Here is a 22,110-nt window from a genome sequence, read left to right as displayed (position 1 = left end):
TTGAAGTGTTGACATTTATAATATATATATATATATATAAATAAATAATGGCATTAAATGCATTTTTCTATTATTACAAACAAATGTTTAATGGCATTTTAAGTTAGACATTTTAAATATTGTCTCCTTGGCATAAGTTGATGTGAGGTCCAAACTCAGCCGACCTTACTGCGATGACTCGACAATAATAATGATATAATAGCAACAATACAAGGCAGATGTTAAGAAAATTGTTTACATAACTTAGAATCATAATTTAACCTATATCAACCTCAACATAGGTATTTTATTATGTAAAATGCATCTTAAAATCCAACTCGTCAGTGGAGGTGGGAAACACTGAGTACATTTACATGCACTATGATATTCCATTATTGTTCCTTAATATGACAATATTTTGAATTTATTGTGGGTCATGTTAACGGTGTATTTTATTTGGATATGCCTTTTTCAGCATGTAGTATTTTTAGATTGAGACGTGGGATATGCTGATGTTATTCAGACTGTAATAGCATTATTTGGACATGTATTATAGCGCACTCAGACTATGCGTCTCAATTGGGTTTTTTATTGCAGATTGTGACAGATGTCTCATATCTGCTCTGTGTGTTGTCATGGATACACTGTATACAAACCAACTCACCAGCAGTTTGCAGGCTGGTGTAAAGAAACATGCCCAAAAGAAAAGTTCTGGTTGAAAGAAGACACAAACCTAAAAAAAATTACTGAAGACTTGGATATTAACTGCTTTTTGGAAATGCCAGAATATCACAACACTGACCTCTGTGAGGTCCAACAAGCCTGCCACCCTTAGGAAACTGAATAAAACATTTTTTGATGCAAAAAAGCAAGACGTTTTTTTCATTAGGGTGTGATAAACGACATGTTAGGGCATACTAAATGAAGCCAATGCGAAAGTGTCAAAACCTGCAGTTCCTCTACTGGCCACTTGAGGCTGGCTCCAAGAGCAAGTCCATCCCCATAGACCCACACGTTTAAAAACAACAACTTGAAGGCAGAGATTAACATGTTTACAGCCTGGTACCAAAACTATTTTTCTGTAGAATTAATGATCGATTAATCGTTATTTGGGGGAAAAAAACGTTGCTTATTTCAAACAATACCAAATTTGTTTTATTAAAGCTCACTGAAACATATTACATACATTTTGACAGCATTTTATAGCCTATCTATTAAATTTCACATGTTCGATTAAATGCTCAATGACCGATTAATCGAGCATCGATTATCTGTTATCATCCCTTTAGACTATATGGAATATTGCCACGTAAACAGCTTAGTAGGAATATTGTCTTTTTCGGAATAAGGGGGAAAAAAAGGAATATTTTGTGCATGTAAAAGTACTCATGAACTTGTCATCCTGTGAGCAATGGCAGGACACTTGGCACGTTCTCCACGGTCTCAACAACCCCACACAGCTGTTAAGACATCACTGCTCAGTTACACATTCATCCATACGAGACGATAAAAGACTGTAAGTGTCTGCTGGAGTCAATTCTGCTATCAACTGGCTGTTAACTCTACATATTTAGATTTCCAGCAGCCAAACTTCTCAAAATGGTCATAAAGTTAAAAAAAAAAAAAAAAGAAGAAAAGAAAAAAGCGAGAAAGTGTTAAACCAGTTTTTGAGATCATTCATCACCCATACACACTGCGGTGACTTTTCCATCCAATGTACATATGTGTGTTTTCTCTCTTCATATAGGAGCTGATACATTCAAAGTGCTTTAAACAAGAGCCAATTCAAATATCAGAACCTTCTTACATCTATATGAGTCTGTTGCTAAAATCTTGACAAAAATGTACCAAATTTTTGATTGTTTTATTGCTTAACTGAGAAAAACAAGCTGATAAGACTTACTTATTAATACCTAACATCAAAAATACTGTCCTTCACTTCATTATCATTTTGTAATGATTTCTGGGGTGCATAGTTACTTGAGATGCTGAAAGGACCATGTACGAAACCTACAATATCAAACTTTGGGCCAGTGTGGCGGCGATTGTATTGTGATTTAAAATTCATTTTGAGAATCATGTTTCAAATTATTAACATCCAAGATGCTTCCATGAAATCTGATGCTACATTTTCTCCAATACAAAGTGAGAAGACATCGATGTACATGAGTTGTGTTGCATATTAAACAAACTGCTTATTTTCATTCATTAAACTTAAGACGACCCTCCACAGTCAGTCCATATACTCTTTTTTGTGCGTTTAAAGATAAAGTAAGTTACAACAAAAACATTTCAGTAAAAAGGGAGGGAAGGTGAAGGATGGAGGGATTCTGGTTTAAAAGATGAGAGTGAGAAGGAAAGAGGGATGCTGGAAGATTGAAAGAGAAGTGGAAGGAGCACTGGAGAGGCAAACCGAGGAGAGGGCTGTTCCTGCTCCTGGATTTTCCCACGTTTGGATTCTTTCAAGCTCAGGGAGGATGGGAGGTTTGGGTTGTGTTTGAGCAGGATGATCAACTTCCCCCAGGGCTTCCTAACAGGAACCTATCAGGAAAATTAGGAAGACACACATTGTTGTGATAGACCAACTACAAATGAGCAATGTTGCACATGACCATTTAAAGTTACCAGGGTGTTACAGACAAAATAACAAAACAGAACTTTCAGATTTGGGGTGTTTATCTGCCAATTCGTGTTATGGAAAAAGAAGAAAGCCGTGTGTGTTTTGGGAGCATGCACGTGGCCAGAGAAGTGTTTATGCAGACTATTGCGATGTCACACTGAAGTTTGACCTATTTGCTATGAAATATCCTCGTGGACATTTGTGTGAAATTCTGTCATAGTTAGCTTAGTTAGTTATCACCAGGAACATTATAATCAGATCATTGTTGTGTCCAAGTGGACGTTTGTGCCAAATATGAGATTATTCCGTCAATGTCTTTTTGAGATATTGCATTCATCAGAATGAGACAGATGCAAGGTCGTAGTGACCGTGACCTTTGACCACCAAATTCTATTTACGTCATTGTTAAGTCTAAGTGGACAACTCCCTCAAGCCCTTCTTGCCATATTGCATTTATGAGAATGAAACTGACACTAGATCACAATGACCTTGACCTAGAAAATAAAATCAGTTCATCGTTTTGAGTCCAAGTGGACATTTGTGCCAAATTTAATGAAATTCCATTTAAGTGTTCTTGACATAACAAGAACAATAGGTAGACAGACGTAAGGTTACAGTGACATTAGAAAATCTAAATTAAATCAGTTCAAGTGAGTCCAACTGGACGTTTGTGCAAAATCTGACCACCAAAAGCTAATGCTTTCAGTGTTTTGTCTAACTAAACATTTGTGCCAAATGTATAGAAATTTCCTCAGGGTGTTCCTGACATATCGAAAATGGTTTGGATGGACAGACGGACAAACCAAAAACATCATGACTCCAGCAAGGGCTATTGCCGATGTGGAGGCATAAAAATCTTGAAGGTAAAATCTATCAAAAGGGATACATTGGAATTTCACATTTGAGTATTTTTAATACCCTCCAGCATGTTTTCTGATTCTTACCACTCTCCTCTTGCCCGAACCGCCTCGCTCCTCACCAGCCTCTTCTTGTCGTCCAGCGGCTTGGCCAGAGCTCGCAGCACCCGGGCCCTAATTGGCATGACCTGAAAAAGTAAAAGACAAAGAAATATTACATCAGTGAGCAGTCTGATGCAGATTTTCTTCCACTGCCATGACAAAAAGTAATACAAAGCAATAATTTCAACATAGAGGACAAATATGCAGTGTTTCAATGGGCCAGGTAGAGCACTATTTTCTATGGTGGCCCTATTGAATAATAATATTCTCCTGGGAAAATCATAACTTCAGCAGCTTTAAACTGATTATATAATCTACACAACACGTTAGATTCTTCCTCACTTTGCACAGTCAATAATTTCTTCTGAAATGTCTTTCCCACTTGCATGGAGGTTTTCAGACATTTTTGATTCAAACTCTATTCGACATAATTTCAGCCTGCTGGTTTCCATGAAGGTAGAGAAAGATCGCGGGAAGTAAATGAAGAAACGTACACAATGGTAAAACGTCACACATATTAGAGCTGCTTTTCATTGCCAACTACCGAAAATAAATTTGCCATAATGTTAATTTACATGGAAGATTATCCAAAGAAGACTTCTGCAACAATGTCAATACACACAAAAAATTGCATGATTTTTCAAAAAATGTTTGATTTTTGAATGTTGATTTTTACTAATTCCGTGACTTTTTCAGTCCTGAGGTAAAATTTCCATGATTTTACAGGTTTTCCATGACGGCTGGAACCCTCTATTGAGAATTATTTAAGGAACATTCTGGATTCCCCTCTGTAAAAAAAAAAGTTTTTTTTAAAAACAGATTTTTACTCAAATGTAGGCCAAGAGGACTCTTAATACAAAATTTAGGGAAACGTGACAAGGTTCTCAAATATCTAAAACAAACAATTCTGAGTTTTACCTCATGTTCGGGAAAGCGGGAAACTGCATGAATGCACCGCAATGAGACGATCCTTACATCCTGCAAGAAACAAACACAACCCTGGTTAGAGCTCTGGCTCATTAACAATTTTGACTGTCAGGATCAGAACAGAAAACACTCTGAGGTGTGAAGTCTCACTCACCATGGCAGGACTGGAGGTGAGGGCCAGCAACCTGCTGACCAAAGCCTCCAGCTGCTGGATGAGTGCAGGTGGGGGGTCGATGAGGACGGGCTCCAGACAGGACAGGGTGGACAGCTGGACGCCAAGGTCAGGACACGACAAGGCCTCCAACAGCAGAAACAGAAGCTGGACAGGGACAAAAGCTTCACATTTATGCTGATAATTATCTGGATTTTCAAAGTTGTTTGATTAAGCGGCAGGTGGCCACTGGTTTCAGTAATTGAAGAATTATTTTAAAATGAACTTGACTGCAGCAGTTTGCTCCTTACTCACCGCTGGTAGTTCAGTGACTTGAACCTGCTTGGGCAGTTTATTGACGATGTTGGACAGAGCCTTCAGGTAGTTGGGCTTCTTCTCTGTAGAAGAGACACAGACAAATAAAGTTATTGCAATACTTAAGCAGAAACACCTGCTTGCAGGCGAAGAAGTCCAAAACCTCAAAAACAGCAAGTCATCTGGAAAGTTATTTGTTCTTACATATTGTAAACATTGCACACTGAGTTTGTTGGCATGATAAAGCATCTATTTAACCCAAGGTGAGAATATTTTTTCCTACAAGAATCCTGCAATTTCTCTTTAGAATTGCAGCTAAAAACTGTAAAACATAATGTTCATATTCCATTTGGGTCTTGCTAATTAACCAGTCACCTAAACCGTACTGTTACCTCGTACCTTGCGGCGCAGCGTTGAAGCCCTCGACCAACTTGGCTTTATTCTCGCTGAAGAAGCGCTGGCGGTACATGATGCGGACATCAGCGTGGCAGCCGCGGTTAAGGATGTCGGCAGAGTCGCTCATCAGCAGCGAAAATCCGTCTGCAGCCATCGGACCCAGATCAGTGACATCGAGCAGAGAGAAGAGCTGCAAACATACACAGCAGGACGAAAAATTAAAAGTTAAAAATTCCAAATGGAAAGAATAAATGTTATAAATCAAAAGGTGAATATTTAATAAAGCTTTATTAAGGTTGCATGTGTGTGTTCCTGTTTTTACCTTGTCAGTCAGTGTTGTGAACAGAGGGTGGTAACGGAGAAGCAGAGCCTTGGCAACCTGGAAACATGAGACACTTTATTGCACTCACTGCTTCTTATATTAACATCCAATTCTGAATTTATCAGTGAAATTGATTTGCTGATCGACATTTAATAGTAAAGTACGTGAAATAAGGCTTAAGGAGCAATTCAGTGGCGCCTAGTAGTAAGGATTGCATTTTGCAACCAGCTGAAACGTCTCCTGGTTAGAATTCCAGTATTGTTCAGGTTTTTACCGGGAGCTGAATTATCCACAGAAGTCTCCAAAACAAACAGAACAGGTGATTAAAATTGGTGAAAACACCCGAAAAAGCAGTTTCACATACAAATAAGTGTTTCCCTTATGGTGTTTGGCATGTCGGAGACGAGCGGCTGGTCACCGCTTGCAGGGGGTCACCTTTTGTTTCTGATAACTTGGGATCCAGCTCATTTACATCATCAATATGTGCATGTGGTGCAGGTGTGTTGGTGGAGGTGATAGAAGAAGGCTGAGTGTGTGTGACAGCCATGGCGATGTCTCCACTGCAAACTGTGCATAAAGTCAGGTTCACTTCAGCAATTTTACGCATTATAACTATGTGAAAACTATATGAAAAGCCGTAATTGGCAATATTTATTGGTATTAGAAGATATTATTTAACACCGTCAACGCTTTGTTTTGCAATTATTTAATGCTATTTAAAGTGTGAATTTTAACATCTGCGGTGCACTTCACAGCTGACCACGGGTGTCAGCTTAGAATTATTACAATCACAAGCACAAATACAACAGCTGCACTGACTGTTTATGACAAAGTAGATCCATTAATAAATTTTAATATTTGGCAAAATTGAATGTGAAGAGGCAGCATCACATGTAAAATGATTCCTCTCAATTTTAATTTCTACAATGAACATGGTGATCTCCGCAGATGAAGATTATATTATAGCTGATGAATTTAATCAACTAATCCTTCAACTCCAAAGACGTAGCAGGATCTAGGACAAATTTTAATTTCATTTTTTTAAACATAAATCTACCTTGTACGTTATATTCTATTTCTGCCAATATATCCCTGAATCCTACACGCTGGATCTTTAAACCTTTGTGTATCTTCACATACCAAATATCTTCATTTTTGTCAAAATTATTCTAGCAGAGAGAAATAATGATGTAAACAATTGTGTGACTCTTACCCAGATCATGAGGGTGAAGGCCTGAGTGCGCACAGATGAAGACGCAGTGTCCATCTCAGCACACACTCTCTTCATGGTGCTCTGAATGAGGCTGTCCAGAGAATCACCTGAAGAAGAATGCAAACCATTACAACTGATTTCAGCTGACAAAAATAGGCTCTCAGTTTTTGGTACAAGGACTGTAAAAATGCAAACTGACCCTGCGGTCTCTTATTAACCAGACTAGCAAAGCACTTTGCAGCCGAGGTGTATGAGAACGGGTGGCTGCAGGTGCAGCTCATCTCCTCCAGCTCTGACAGCAGCTGATCTATCTGAGGCACCTCCACCTGCATGACACACACCACACCCAGAATACGCCTTCAGTTGGAGAAACAACTAACAATTAAAAACAGAGTTAAGTGTTCAAGTTGAGACTCACGCTGCGAGGTAATGAACACACACATCCCATGAGCAGACAAACCATCTGAGACTGGCTCCATGAGTCCCCCTGCTGCTTCTGAGGACACACAACATGCATCGCTGACATTAAAAAAATGCTGCAAATCTAGAAAAGAAGAAAATCAACCCCTAAATTATTACTGGAAAATAAAAATAATACAAGTAATAATTCTGCAATACAGTTGCACCTTCTTCAGTGAATTTTTAAAAAAAAAATTTTAATCTAACTGTTAATGAATCCACAGTGAGGCCGTGATAAAGAATTTGTAATGTTAAGCAAAATATGAATGTTTAAATAACAGCCCTAGAATACCTGTCACTCATATACACACATCCGTATACATACAAACCTTGAGCAGCCGGATGTGTGAAGGGAACGAGTTGTCGGGCAAAAATGAAACGTCACCTTCCAGGAAGAGAGACACAGCCCTCGACGCCGTCTCTCCTGCCAACCTGTAAAACATCAAAGACAGAGAAAGGAAGCCAAGCAAAGCTCATGACAAAAATGCTCTAACAGTGCTTTGTTAGAAAAAAATCAGAGAGGCTGACAAGATAGGACAAGGTGTGAGACAGACAGGAACTAGTAGTGTCTTAGTTTTTTTCTGATTTAAATTTAAAAATAAAAACTAAAATAAATATCATGTAAATGCAACTTGTTCTAATCTGAATACAGTTTCACAACTACAACATGAGTGTAAGAACAATGAACTGTGTTTAGAAAAGCAAAGCAGGTGATCAGCTAGTATACCACTAAGATCACTCTGAACAAAGACATGAAATACAGAGGTATCACAATGCGTTGAAAAAAAACCCAAACTAAGTTTGTACTGACGTTGGCTGCAGTCTGGAGCAGGAAGTACTGATGACAGGCACGATGGCAGACAGAACCACGTCCTCCAGAAGAGGACTACCACGACCAGGTGACGCCTCACCTACACAACAGGAAGTACACAATGTTTGAATGTCAGCTACAATAATTCTTTGTTTTAATTATTTCTTTTATTGGGTGGACACGGTTTTGAAAACAATACATTTCATTTTCAGTATGTTACATAATCATTGTTCAAAATAATCCAATTTCGTGACCTAATTATGTTTAAGGTACCATCCACATATACACCATAGTCATATACAGTCATCACATTAGACACTGTGTCCCCACTCACACAAATTTATACATACTTATTATGCACATACACACAGACACAACGAACACACAACCCTGCCTGATCCCCACCCACAGACATGTACATCCTTATACACAAAGGGACACACACACGCAAACACACACAAATGCAGACGCATGATAAACAAGACAGGATGAATTTTCTGCATGGGTTCCTTAGAGTTTATGGCTGCAGCTACAATAATTCATCTTCTTAATTTTTGTGTTCTTCAAATAGGTGTAAAGAGGAGCTGCTCACCCTGCAGTGCTGCCTGGAGCGCCAGAGACAGCAGGCGCGGGATGATGACATCATGGAAGCATCGTCCCGTCTCCTCGGTGTCCTGAACCTGCTCCGCTATTCTCTGAAGGCTGCGACATGCCAACACCACCTCCCCCACTGAGAAACCAACACTGCCTGAAAAAAACAAAACAAAACAAGAAATGACAATATTCACAGGAAACGTCTTATTTGATTCTTTTTCAGGTCATTAGACAGTCCACAAGACAATTCCAGTGATTTTAAACACATATCACTGCATGCAAAGACAGATATAGGTCATTTGACACAAGCACAATGCAGATGGGAAATCTGAAATGTCAGCTAGCTGTACTGACACTCACATTTCAGAAATTGCAGGGTACTGTTACTGTATCATAGCTCTCATCCTGTTTAACATCTTTTTGTGTTTGGAGTAAAGAAATAATATGAAGCTCATCTAGACGAGTTTTCTTTGTGTGGTCCATACAGCTCAAAAAGTCTGCTTTAGTTAACGTGTGTTTTCTAATCTCTTCAGTCAGAAATGGACTGTGATGTTGCTGTTGTGTGATCGGTTTATTTTTAATGCCGACTTCCACCAATCAAGTAAGAAAATCCATCTTTCCAGACAGGTTACCTGTGTGTGCTGAGCTGAGGACCTCCAGGAGGACAGGGGTGCTCTCCTGGACAACACTGGGCTGGGTGGACACTGCAGCCAGAGCAGACAAACACCGCTGGCGCAGTGCATGATGGGAATGCTGGTCAGAAGCTACGCTGTTGTTGTCTTGAACCATGGGCTCTGAGTGGAGGAGATGGAGAGAAAAAGGTTTGTAGAGTATATTAATAATGAGCCCACTGACCTTATGTTTGATGGTAAATAGGATGAATTGTTTTAAATTTTTTTGTCATTTTCAAAGATAAGAAAACATAATTTCAAGACGAAGGAAGAACACACCTAAAAGATAATTTGAAAATGTATTAATTAAACAAATATATCATTCTTGAGTCAAAGTGGACGTAATGCTAAATTTGAAGAAATTCCCTCAAGGCCTTCTTGAGATGTCGTGTTCAGAAGAATTTGACTGATGCACAGACAACCCCAAAACATAATGCCTCAAGCCTCGGCATTGCTGCGGGGGCAAAAAAAAAGTATAGATATCAATTTAGTAACAAATAATTCAATGTGCACCTTCACAAGGATTACACCAAAAGAGTAACCTTGTATTTGGGACAAAGAGAGCAGCTGTACAGTAAATAACTTTCCTCTGAGTCACATTTTTCACACAAAGAGAGACCTCTGGAAACACAATGAACTATTTCATGTCTTGAAATTTTTGTGGTTGGATTAGTTTGTAGAGAGATTTATGTTCACTTCAAAATTAAAACAACATTTTTGCTTATTAGTGTCAAAACTAAATTCACTTTTGGCGAGAAAAACAACATGGAGAAATCCAATGGGAGGTACTTTTTAAGTATTGTGAAATCCAAATATTAGTATCTGTAGTGTTTTTATTCATTTTTTTTGTGTGTGCTTTTCCCTCACCAGAAAAGATCTCTGTCTTTAGTCTTGGGATCAGTTTAGCGATAAAGGCTGCTGGGTGCAGTGATGCTAAAGCTCCAGCACATTCCACCACAGCAAGACTGAAGGCAGAAACAGCATAAAGACACAAAGAGATATCATTTCTGATTAGTTCAACTGCATGACCAACAAATATTTACTCAGTATGAGTGTCAGGGCAACTGAGGTAAACAGAGAAGTGAGAACACATGAATAAAAGGATGACAGAGGAGAGACAGGTGGAAGTATGTTGAACACTAGCTGACCTGACTTGAGTGTCCTCCTCCGTCAGCAGCAATCTGGTCAGGTGATCTACAGCCAGCTCGATATCAGAGTCCAACAGCAGGCCTGAGAGGGACAGCAGATTTAGAACATCTGAAAAAGTCCTGACCAAATCTGACTCTGCTGTGAAGATGTTATTGCATCTCACCTGGTTGTTGTGCGAGTGAGGTAAGTACAGAGGTGGCTGTGATCTGCAGGCTGCCGTTAGTCTCTGTCAAAGCTGAAAACACCACGCTGCACAGAGACGGACGGAAGACCAAAAGCACACCCTCTTCTAATGCGGAGAGACGAAACACAGACAGAAAAAACAGAAACCGATGAGTTAAAACCTGAAAGCTAGGCTCCATGGTTCTGCATAAACAGCACCTAAACACAGTTACAATCATTTAAAAAAACAAAAAGATCATCATCACTTTTTGAAGTTCCTTAATGACGAACTAACAGCATAAACATACACGTCATTGCACATCTGGAAATCTCATGATTAAATGTCAAGAGAAGCATGCTTTTCATTCTTATCATTGCATGGGGGGTTTTAGTTTACGTTCAAACACAAACACCACAGTCTAAGCCTGTCATGAAACAGATGAGCTGAAAAGCCCATGAGTTTTAGATATAAAGACTGTATCCGACTGCCATTCAAAAAAGACATAGATTAGAGTGATAGCTGTGGATTTTTGAAGTGGGGCTGTATGAGATACTTATGTATAGTCAGTGTATTTCATACAGTAGCTGACAGAAACAGAGAGGGTGCACCCAACAGCTCATCATTACAAAGCTGTATAAAGGGGTTGACACCTCTTTATAAAACACCATCGAAACAATACAATATACACTAAGTGTATTCTGTATTGAAACGTGAAATTTGGTTTCAGTCGGATCGTGTAACAGACGCTAACAGCACTTTCTGACCCCAAAAAGCTGGCTTGCGGCAGATGAGAAACGTAGTTCCAAAGAAAAAAGCTGTGTGACGACAAGGTAAAGTGGTGAAAATACTCTAAATATAGCGTCGACTTAGACTAATGTTGATCTTTTGGCTAAAGTACATTTAAATATCAACCCCTAAGAGGTGCGTACCCCTTCTGTTTCTGCAAATAGGGCGCGCACCATACCTTTGCAACCCTACACATGAGCGGCCTAAAGTGAGACGGCAATAAACAGCACTTACCGCTCTCTGACGACTGGCTGGTTTTCACTGACTGGATAAATCGCTGCATCACCTCCAGTAATGTTCGTCTGTGGGAACACTGCACAAAGAGAAGGATTCAAGTTTTCCGGTTTTTAAAAATTGCTACTGATATCATGACATACTATGTTAAATTCTGACTTTATGGTCAATAACTATCCCTTAACATCGAGGGAGGCCTGTGTGACGTCTAGGAGCATGCGGAGAACACCTAGTTCAGTCAAGGTCCAATTGAGGTGTTGATGATAGTAAGGTTTTGGTCATGCTAACATGTTTATATGTATTTATAAAGTCCAGTTTTTCTCAGACAATTATTCAACTTTTTCTAAAACATGCTGACTGTATATTTAAATGGAGTCAGGTGGGTTTGGTAATATAAGTTCGGAGCTCTTTGTGGTTAAAAAGAAAAGGATCTGACTCCTTAATGAAAAGGTCTATATCTGTAGGGATCTTTTTTCATACATTGTCAGACCTACAGAATAATAATCTGAGCCTTTCAGTGGCAAAAACAACCACTTTTAATGGAAATAAATTGACAGTGCGCATATGCCCCATATAGTTATATTGCAGTCTGTTTGGCAGCTGCCAGCTGCAGCACTCTCGCTCAATACTGGACCAGTTTCTAAAAGTGGTGTTGCCATTAATCACTTAGACAAAAACATGGAAAAATGGGGTCCATGGGTGAAAAACACCAAATTTCACCTAAGAGTCAGTATTTCTCATTTACCTGTGCTCTGCTGTTGTACTGCTCGACGAGCGAAGGCATGACCGTGGCTGTTATGATGTGGCTCGCCCTGTTGGAGGCGCTGCAGGCGGCCTGTAGGAGCTTGGCACTGGGCCACACGAGCTTCAGGTCTGGCTCACACAGGTGATGTTTGCAGTCTGGAACAACATCACATTTTAAGTAAAACAAGAGCACGAACAAATGACTTGTTCCACATACTATATATATTTCTCATGTTTCATCAGCTAGTTTTTTATTAAAAATGAGATTTAAAAAAAACAAAAAAAAAACAGCAGCTCCTGTATTCAGTCATTTAAAATCACTGTTTTTCTCAAAGGAGTCTGGCTTTGTAGAAACAACATGATGGCTTAAGTTTCCTGACTGACATTAAAGTAAAGCATGTGACAACAAAAAATCTGAACTATCCCTTTAAGAGTAGCAAACAATGAAATATTCTGGTTTCATTAATGAGTTTGCGTGTCTCATGCTGTTTCACTGGCATTTCCACCCTTAAAATACATCTTTCAATTTTTGGGGATGTAAAAGAACTTTATAAAGCATTGCATATATCTGTTGGAGTTTCAACAATTTCAGATTAAAATAATGATGATTCTATTGGCCCGTAGAAATCAACTAATACTAGTCTGTGATATTAGTTGCTGAGTTCCACTCATTTGAGGCGAACATTGTGTCTTGTACCCTGTTAACATGATGTGTTCACTGTATGAGCAGTTCCTTGAAATTAAAGGCCTGAACAGTCACTGTGGTTCAGCTTCCTGCCCATCTATTTGAGCAGTGCTCCGCTGCAGTAAACCCTCCCATTACCACAGTTCTGACAGTTCCATCTGCACGCCCTCTCTTACCGCCTTACAGTCACTCCGCCTGCATCAGCACAATTAGCTATTCAACAAGTGTTTTCAAGGTTTGATGTTTTTGTGTTTTCAGACTGGAGTTTTAATAAAACTGACTGTAATTTTCGTTTGACAAGTTTTAGAAACTCCAGGACCAAATGTATCTTTGTGCATTTCACAACATTTCACCTTTGAGAACAAGATCCAGGAACGTGCTGAGTGAGTCTTCAGAGTCTGAGTTGAGGACTGAGCGAGACAGACAGGAAGTGAGTGCGGTGAGAGCAGCCAGGCCGGCAGACTCGATCTTTTCACTCGCTGTCTGAAACACCTGCAGGGAAACAACGAGAGGGGAACATTTTACATTAGTTTGTTCTTCAGATTCACTGAGAGGTGATCAACCTAACAGTGCGTTGACTTTGGACTAAACTGTTAGATGGTAACAAATTTCTCTGGTGAATTTATATAATTTCATCAAATGTTTTTCAAGCGTCTGGAGGATGAGGAATTTGTACAACACAAGAAAATCCTTTACATCAGCTTTGATCCAGACTTTGCTTCATTTTTATTGATCTTAACAACATGAGAAACTGTATATGTTTCTTTATTCCCATAATGCATCGATTTTTGCATAATTTCCTTTAGATGCGATCAATTACTTGCTCAATTCTGAGGAATTAACCATCAGTTCTATTGTAAGAAGACTGTGACTTCATGGTATTGTTTACAACTGGAAAAACAACAAATTAAAAGACTAAACACAGCACAGTCTGAAGAAAATATTCCAAACTTGGTGGATGTGAACGTAGTATGTAGTGAACACTACAGTGTGAAAAAATGTTTTTATTCATAGCACCTAGAATGTCATCTTCACAAAAAAACTAGGGCTGTCAGCGTTAACATGTTAATCGTGATGCGACTGTGACGAAAGAGATGCGACCATGTCATGCTGTGTTCTCAGTCAGGGGGCCAAATAAATAATGTCTAGTTTATGCTAATCTCATGCAGTTTTTTAATGTAATTTCATTCCTCATCAAGACAATCTGGTAAAAACTGCTTTGCCCTGTCAACATGTACTTCATGACTGTTTTGAAATGCAAAATAATGGGATAGAAAACATTCAATAAACAAAAAAAAAATCGCATTAATCGCATTGAAATTAATTACGATTTTAAAAATGAATCGCTTGACAGCCCTATGAAGAAAACAACAATATTGTTTAATTATTTCCTTACAAAGCTGAGACACCACATACACATATCAAATCAATCAAAATCACAAGTAAAACAGTAATAGTAATAGTAAAATATTTTTTTTGTATCTCAAACAAACCTCTCTGCGCAGCGACGCCCACAGTCCCTCGAGGAATTCCGCCAAATCCTTATGTTCATATTGAGACACACAAGCAGTCTGAAAAATAAAGTGTGGTGAGATAAGAAACCAGGCATCGCTCCTGAGCAGCTCCACTGTAGCTGTAATGAGTGACTGTGTTGCTTCAAAGACAATCAACTGTGTATCATCCATATTTCTTCTATCTTCTAGCATATTTTAGAAGATAGAGATTTACCAGAGTCTGCAGCGAGTCCAGCTTTGCACTCTGAACATCTGAGTCCAGTTTCTCAATGATGAGAGGTAACAGAAACTGAAAGAGTGAAGCAATAAACAGCAAATTAACTCCCTTTAGGCCCAGAAAGACGGTCACAAGACCTCCACTGCACCAACAAGCAAAATGTAAATGTTCATCGATTGTCTTACCTCAGCAAACTTAGGTGTCCCAGTAAGGACGTCCCTTAGCATCTGTATGAGCTCCTCTCTGGTGATGCCATGTGGGTCGCTGGGAGGCTGATGTAGGTGATGTGTATCGGACAGAAGAGGGTGAGCCAAGAAGAGATAACACACAAAATAAGAAAATTAACCTCCACATGTTCACAGATGTAATGACTCAGTCAGAAACAAGAGGCTCTGCAGTTAGAAAAGCTGAGATATCTCATTCACAAGGTCACAGTGACCGTGACCTTTATGCACAAAAATCTAAACGGTACATCAATGAGTCCAAGTGGATGTTTGCGCCAAACTTAAGCAAACTCCCTCATGGCCTCCTTGAGATTTTGTGTTCATAAGAATAAGATGAACGCAAGGTCACAGACGTACAGACGTACTTGAAAAAACCCTGAAAACATATTCGGGGTTTCTGTTGAATTTTAGTCAACAAGGATTTTCTGTGGTTGACTGCAGCCCTTGTTGTGACACACAAGATCCAATCCAAACACTCCTCTGTATGTTAACACTGGTAATGTATATTCAATGACTTATATTTTACATGTATACTGTCCATATTCCAATAACTGTCAGGTTTTCTATTACCTTATCAGTCTAAAATATATCGGGTTGGTATTTATCAAATAACTAAATTGTAGTAAAGCATTGATGTACATTTAAAGATTAGTTTGATAATTCATGTAAAATTGACTGTGTAAAAAGAAGTGTTTCTGGGTTTCCAAAGAGAGTTTCTCAGATTTTTCCACGAGACATTTCCATGTTGAAAGGAATGCAATCCCAGAGATACATTTATGCACACAGCCTGAACTTTAAGCATCATAATTTGTATAGATGATACACTACTTACAGCTTTGCTTTTTTGTCAGGTTTCATCTACTGACATATTTCAGGCCATGCTACTACAGTTTGTTTCATTATCACCTGGTGAGACAATGTTGCGATCCTTATGTCACACAAAACCCAACATCATATTAGCAGCATTGTGGCAAAGTGCAGAGAGTCAACAGAGGATCACAGAGCTGTGATCCTCTGTGAGGTAGAGACTGGAAATATGAGTGAGCAGATGACGAGGCAGACACTGTATTGTTGTTTTGTACAGAGTGAGCCTGAGGTCACAGGAAGTCGTTGATGACAATTCTGTCTGCTTTCGTCAGCTCTCAGGCAAAAGCAGCTGAGTAAACAGGGACTTACGGGGTTGAAGTCGATGGGGAAATAGCAGGACGTCACTTCGAACAGCTCCTCTGTGAATTTACCTGAGACGACAGACAGGAAATTAACGGGAGGCGAAAGAGTCATACTTAAAGTGTGCAATGGACTGAGAAAAAGACAAAGAAAGTGAAGAGAGATGCTGTATGTGTGTTTGTGCACGTGTATGCATTCTCACCTAGATCATAACCTCTGAGGATGATGTCTCTGGCAATCTGGAAGGCTAACAGCAGGTTGCGAGGATCCCTCTCTCCATCCATTGATTGGACAAAACCAAACACAAAGTCCGCTCCCAAACCTTTCAGTTCTGTGGAAAAGTCAAACAGGAATCACAATTTTGTTTAAGTTCTGCAAGACAGCAATTTAGCACGTTTGGAGAATGGGGACAAGAACATCAAGTTGGAGAAATTACACGACATACCTTTTCCTGAAAACATGATTTCAAGTTTCAAGTTGTTAGGATGAATTTGATCTAAACTTAATCACAACAAATGATTCATTTTATTAGATGAAATTGAGAAAAAAAAACTAGTGAATCTATGACCAGCAAATATTTGGCCTTAGAGGATTTATCAGCTGCCAAGAGGTTTAAAGGGACAGTTCACCCCAAAATCAAAAATACATATTTTTCCTCTCCTCTGTAATTTTTCAAACCTGTTCAATATTAAGAGCCAGACTGGACCGACTGGACTAGACTATTGCCACACTGCAAAATCGGAGCTCTCTCGCCACACTGAATATGTTAGATATGAACTTTTGTCACATCATGTAAACAAACCCCGTAAGTATTAGCTGTGCTCCAGATTAGACCAGAGACCTTACTATTTAAAAGAGTGGTGAGTAACCTTCTTGTCATCTTCCTTTGAGCAACGAGTAGCCTAAAAACAGAAACAGGCCATCCGACAAAAGCTCAGTTCAACATGATGCACCGCGTCTTCTGCAGCCTGTTAGGACGCCTGTTTTGCCTGCTTCTAATCCAAAATGTCATCATGCTGTTGCAGATTTAGTTTTCTTGAGAGACTAACTCTGCCATGTCTCCTGTCGTCAGCCCAAAAAACAAATGAACTTTTCATGAAAACAAACATGAGATGCGCAGCTCTGCCCCTCCTCCCTCTACTGTAATTTGATCTCCTTCAAATTGCTGTGCTCCCCTCACAACCAGACACTTAGACAGTAGTGGCTCCTTTAGTCCAAACATAACATTATCATCATCCCATTGTTATGTTTCTGATCACTAATGCAATACAAGTTAGATTTAGCACCGTGACACCGTCAGCACCGGTTGCTGAGTTAGGCTACTTTTTAATTTGCCAGAACGTGTCAAAATGACAAATGTCAGTTCAGCAGCTTTGCATAAAATCAAACTGGTTTAAGCTCGTACATTTGACAGGACAAACCGGAAATCGACCCAACTCTATGTTACAGCTCAGCTGGGAAGGACGCCGTTAATGTTTGAATCTCACACTGTCACGAGTGTGAGCCTCTCGTCTATGAGTAGAGCTTTTTTCTGCATAGTCAAATGGTTAGCGGGTGTAGTTTTTCAAATGTAATTTTTGCCACTTTGAGCACATCAAGTGTCATTTACTTATTGTAGAGAAGGCAGGCATCTCTACGGCCGTAGCCTTCAACACTCGGCAACTCACACCAAAACGATCATGATTGATAAATGGCATTACAGGTAAGAGGAAATATACGCAATACAGAGCCAGTATGAGACAGTGAACGGCCCATTTAATTTTCTTGTAAATCAAGTTTTATTTTATAAATGGATACACAGTAAAAACATTATTGAAGCACTCTTAACAGTGTTACTGAGAAGGTGAGGTCACACTGCCATTCTACATGCTTGTGTGTTTCTGGCAGCCACGCACAAACACTTCATTGTCATCCTTCTATTTGCTTCCTATACAATACGTCTATGCAAAAACATGCATTGCAGGCAAATTATCCAGCTGCCAAACAAAGCAGAAGAAGGTGTGAGTACTATTTCCTCTGGAGAGAGTTAGTGTCAGCAATAACCAGATTAGTCAGCCAACTGCTGAGATTTTTGACTTCCAAAACTCACGCCTTACAGTTCGAAATCACCTACATCTTCACCAGAGACATTTTCTTTCAGCAGAGCTCTCGCAGTCACAGTGAGAAGCTGTTTGTGCATTTCTTTACTAATCTGCCAAACAAAGTGCCGTCTCTTACCGGCTTCTCTGGTCTCCATGAGGTTGATGAGCATGTTGTAGACGCAGGCTCTCTCTGCCAGCATCAAAGACTGCAAAACAAACACACTCTATGAGCTTTTTTACCCACAATTCCCACATTTAACAACAGTTTAGTGGAAAGTTTACTTGGAAAGCATGCTTAATAAAAGAGGAAGTGGTTCACAGACATGGAACAGCATCATCCCACACTCCAAGCAGTATGGTGAAATATTGTATGGGTGTGTGTGTTTGCATACCTCGAGATACAAGAGAGAAAAATATACACTGCTGTTGTGCATTTCAAAAAGCAGCAGATGAATATTAGACTTGTTTGCTACTTCACCGAGGATTTTCCTGTTGATCGGTTGCATTTGATCCACATAACTCAACTAAAAAACGATTGTAGTGCAATTTTGTACCTGTTAGATTAAACCTTAATCCACTCTTGTATAAATCCCCCTTTCAAAACTCTCCATGTTTTCTTAAATATCAGACATCCTGACGTGAATTTTAACGTAAAATGTTGCTTGCTAGAATTTTATTTTAACTCTGTGTGAAGTCTCACCTGAACATGAACATCCTGGAACAAAGACCTCAGCATGGACACAGCTGAGCCGGGAGGCAGCACTGTACATTTTGTCTGGAAAAAAAAACGTAAGGCGCACACAATTTCCACTCCATTATTTCCACTAACACATCTGGAACTCCTCAAAATGATTCTTAAGCCTGCCGAGCAGCAACTGTCTTGCAAACTTGGCAGTCATTTAATATTTGATGGATTTTTAGGAACAACAACATCAGAAACATCCTGCTGGAGGAAGACACTCACCAGCGCTCTGAGCCCCTGTAAAACAGGCGGGATGATGACGTAATGATCCTTTAGGCGGTTTTCATAAAAGGCAAGGAGCACTTCCACTGGGAACAACAGAGACAGGAAGATAAATATCACTCTTTACACAAATATACAGTTATTTTGATACATTTGCTTGCTTTAACATATTCTTTATATCAACCAACAAAGCACTGAGATGAAATTTTTAGAGGTCAGTCGATATTGGTTTTTCAGGGCCGATTCAGATTACTAGTACTTAATGAAAGTGATGACTGATATTTGGAACAGATATGCATTTACAATTAAAAAATGAAGATATTTCTGTCAATTCAGAATTTGGAATACAACAAACTCCAACACAAAACTTTGTTTAAATGCCTTTAGCAAATGTTGAATCAAAACTGAAACTTTCCACATCCTTTACAGCAAGTTCCTTGCAACTTTTTTATAAAGTTCAGTGAAAAATTTTAATAAAAATAAATGAATAAATAAATACAGCTCCTTCAGGTTTTACAAAGCAAAAGATCCTCCCATGCTGACACTTTCTTTGCATGTATTGCAGACTGCCTTCTCTGGTGCTGGTTGAGTGTAACACGTATACTTTTTCATTTATTAACTTTATCAGCGATCACTGAAATAAAACGATGATACAGATCATCCGCTAAATATCGGCCCTGCTAATCAATAATATGCCAATAATATGTTGACCCCTAGATAATATGCACCAAAACAACTTGTCTGTATTGTTTGTAGTACCTACACAACAAACAAGAAGAGAGTGGGACATATTTATACATAATATAAGAAAAGACATATACCTTCTCTCTCTGTAAGACCTCCATAGCATTCGTGTAAAACTTCAGAGAGAAGCTGTACTCCTCTGGCTCGAGTGTGAGGCTGAGAGCTGGTCAGACTCAGTCTGTCACATAGAAGGAAAAGAAAATGCTAATTACTATTACATATATACATAAGAGCCACCAAGTTTAATTTATGCCATGCAATGGATAACTCCACAATATAGTGTGTACATTTTTACAATTTATGGTAAACACACTTAAATGTATTAACCCCTTGAAACCTGGATCAGTATCAGTTTTCTTTTGCTACATTTAATCAGCTCTAACAAGCTATTTGACTCCTTCAAACCTAACCATATTGGTAGGGGGAAAAAGGCAATAAGCAACTTGGTAAGGAATGTCTTGCAAGCTACAAGAAATTAACAAAAGGTGCCAAAAAATTACCTAAAAGCTAGTCTTAAAAAAGGGGGGGGGGTTATTTAAAAAATATTTTAAAAATAGGGGAAAGTCCTAAGAATTACATTTATCATTGTAGCAATTTTATATTTCAAATATTGTTACAGAAATATTGAAGAAATAATATACTAAATACATTTTTATTAGCACTTCTACTAGGTCATTTTCATGTTTGTTGTACAGGTTTGTTGTTTGCTTTGTTTCAAGTGATTTTCTTGTAACCTGTTCACTATTTCTTTGCTAATATTTTGCCCATTTCTTTTTCGCCCCATGTTTTTCAAAGAATCTAGCCACTTTGCTTACATTTCAAAGGGTTAACATTTTTTTGCATCCATACCTCCCTAGTTTAACACATACTAAAATCAAATTAAAGCAGATAAAGAAAAAAACAATTATATTACAGTGAAGGCTTTTTTATATTGTTTATCTTATTGCAGTAATATCAGACAAAAATGTTGATAGCTTACCCCAGAGCTTCCGCCAGCTGCAGTATTGTAAACTGTCCATCTTTGATAGCTGAACAGAGACAAGTTCAGTGAAATGTAGCAAAGCAAATGTAAAATAAGAAAACAGACATAACGACACCGCGGTATAACCAAGTTATCTCTAGTAGTTAACTACAGTGTAACTAGCGACATTACAGGAGTTCAAAGGTCCTGAGTTCATTGACAGGATGCTCATTCAGACAAAACACAGCAGCTAGCAAGCAGCATGCGGTGAATACCACACCGGACTAGCATCAAAATTCACATTACCGTCGCATGACAGTACAATTAAACGCCAAAGACACATTCCATGTGCGTATTTGTTGTGACCAAATGAGCAGACGAGTGTCACAGGCGGTGTGTTTTAGCATCATGAGGCTGTAACCCCACACAGGATGTTGTGGCGCTAACTTAGCTAACAATCATGCCGTGTTGCGCATCCTCAAAGCGGCACCTCAGCAGCTTCAGCGGAGGGTTTTTCGCAACAACTTGTTTTAGAAATGTGATAAAGACTAATGTACCTTTTGCTGTATCTTTGGCCTTGCTGTCCTGCAGTCCCGAGACAAATTCCTCCACCAGAGACAGCAGCAGGGTACTGTCCGCAGCCATCGTGCCCCTGGAACGGAGACTGCGCATGCGTGAAAAGTTAGTTGTGAAACGCAAATGTGAATAATTTTCCAAAAACTTTTGTAATGCTGATGTTAACGAACAATACCATGTCACATTCAGGTAATTCTACGTTATATTTATGTCACTTGTGATTTATCATTATTTCTATGATGTTACAATGAAAACCAAACATTACTCTTTGGTGATGCCTTTAAGTGCTGTAGAAATTAGTGCGTGTTCACTGTGAATTCACTGCGATAGATACGATTCTGGATTTTTAAATGACAACGGTCTGTTTGTTATGTATGAGTGGGGAGGGGATGGTGCATAAAGCCACTTAGAATATTTTTTAAGGGATAGGGAGGAAGGGTTGTTTTTGTGTTTGCTTTTTTTTTGTTTGTTTGTTTTGCTTAGG

General features: G+C 39.0%; 1 protein-coding gene across 1 annotated transcript; it reads right to left on the bottom strand.

Annotated features, from left to right (window-relative positions):
• Positions 1-68: 68 nt before the first annotated feature.
• Positions 69-21,730, bottom strand: mms19 (MMS19 homolog, cytosolic iron-sulfur assembly component). Its single transcript, XM_042507458.1, has 31 exons — positions 21,608-21,730; positions 21,069-21,117; positions 20,167-20,267; positions 19,346-19,431; positions 19,082-19,156; positions 18,518-18,587; positions 16,503-16,631; positions 16,310-16,371; positions 15,095-15,181; positions 14,907-14,981; positions 14,672-14,749; positions 13,532-13,670; positions 12,495-12,649; positions 11,750-11,828; positions 10,730-10,855; positions 10,566-10,647; positions 10,285-10,382; positions 9,379-9,540; positions 8,745-8,900; positions 8,153-8,252; positions 7,671-7,773; positions 7,301-7,378; positions 7,082-7,208; positions 6,883-6,989; positions 5,670-5,726; positions 5,351-5,537; positions 4,952-5,034; positions 4,640-4,804; positions 4,477-4,536; positions 3,544-3,644; positions 69-2,520 (listed from the first exon to the last, which is right to left on the bottom strand). The coding sequence occupies exons 1-31, from the start codon at positions 21,720-21,722 to the stop codon at positions 2,490-2,492; spliced, it is 3,123 nt and encodes a 1,040-aa protein (XP_042363392.1). The 5' UTR covers positions 21,723-21,730; the 3' UTR covers positions 69-2,489.
• Between the last annotated feature and the right edge of the window lie 380 nt (positions 21,731-22,110).

This window comes from Plectropomus leopardus, chromosome 19, assembly GCF_008729295.1.
Source record: "Plectropomus leopardus isolate mb chromosome 19, YSFRI_Pleo_2.0, whole genome shotgun sequence".
Lineage (NCBI taxonomy): Eukaryota > Metazoa > Chordata > Actinopteri > Perciformes > Serranidae > Plectropomus > Plectropomus leopardus.
Note: the sequence above shows the minus strand (reverse complement) of the source record. Positions and strands in the feature narration are given on the sequence as shown.

What these genes read in the sequence shown, in the direction of transcription:
- mms19 (XM_042507458.1), bottom strand. Translation starts at nt 21,722, where the DNA reads ATGCGCAGTCTCCGTTCCAGGGGCACGATGGCTGCGGACAGTACCCTG. An exon ending in GGCCAAAGATACAGCAAAAG is followed by an intron (nt 21,118 to 21,607) that starts GTACATTAGTCT and finishes GTCTCTGTTCAG; the next exon opens with CTATCAAAGATGGACAGTTT. An exon ending in CCCGCTTTCCCGAACATGAG is followed by an intron (nt 3,645 to 4,476) that starts GTAAAACTCAGA and finishes TTACTTTTTCAG; the next exon opens with GTCATGCCAATTAGGGCCCG.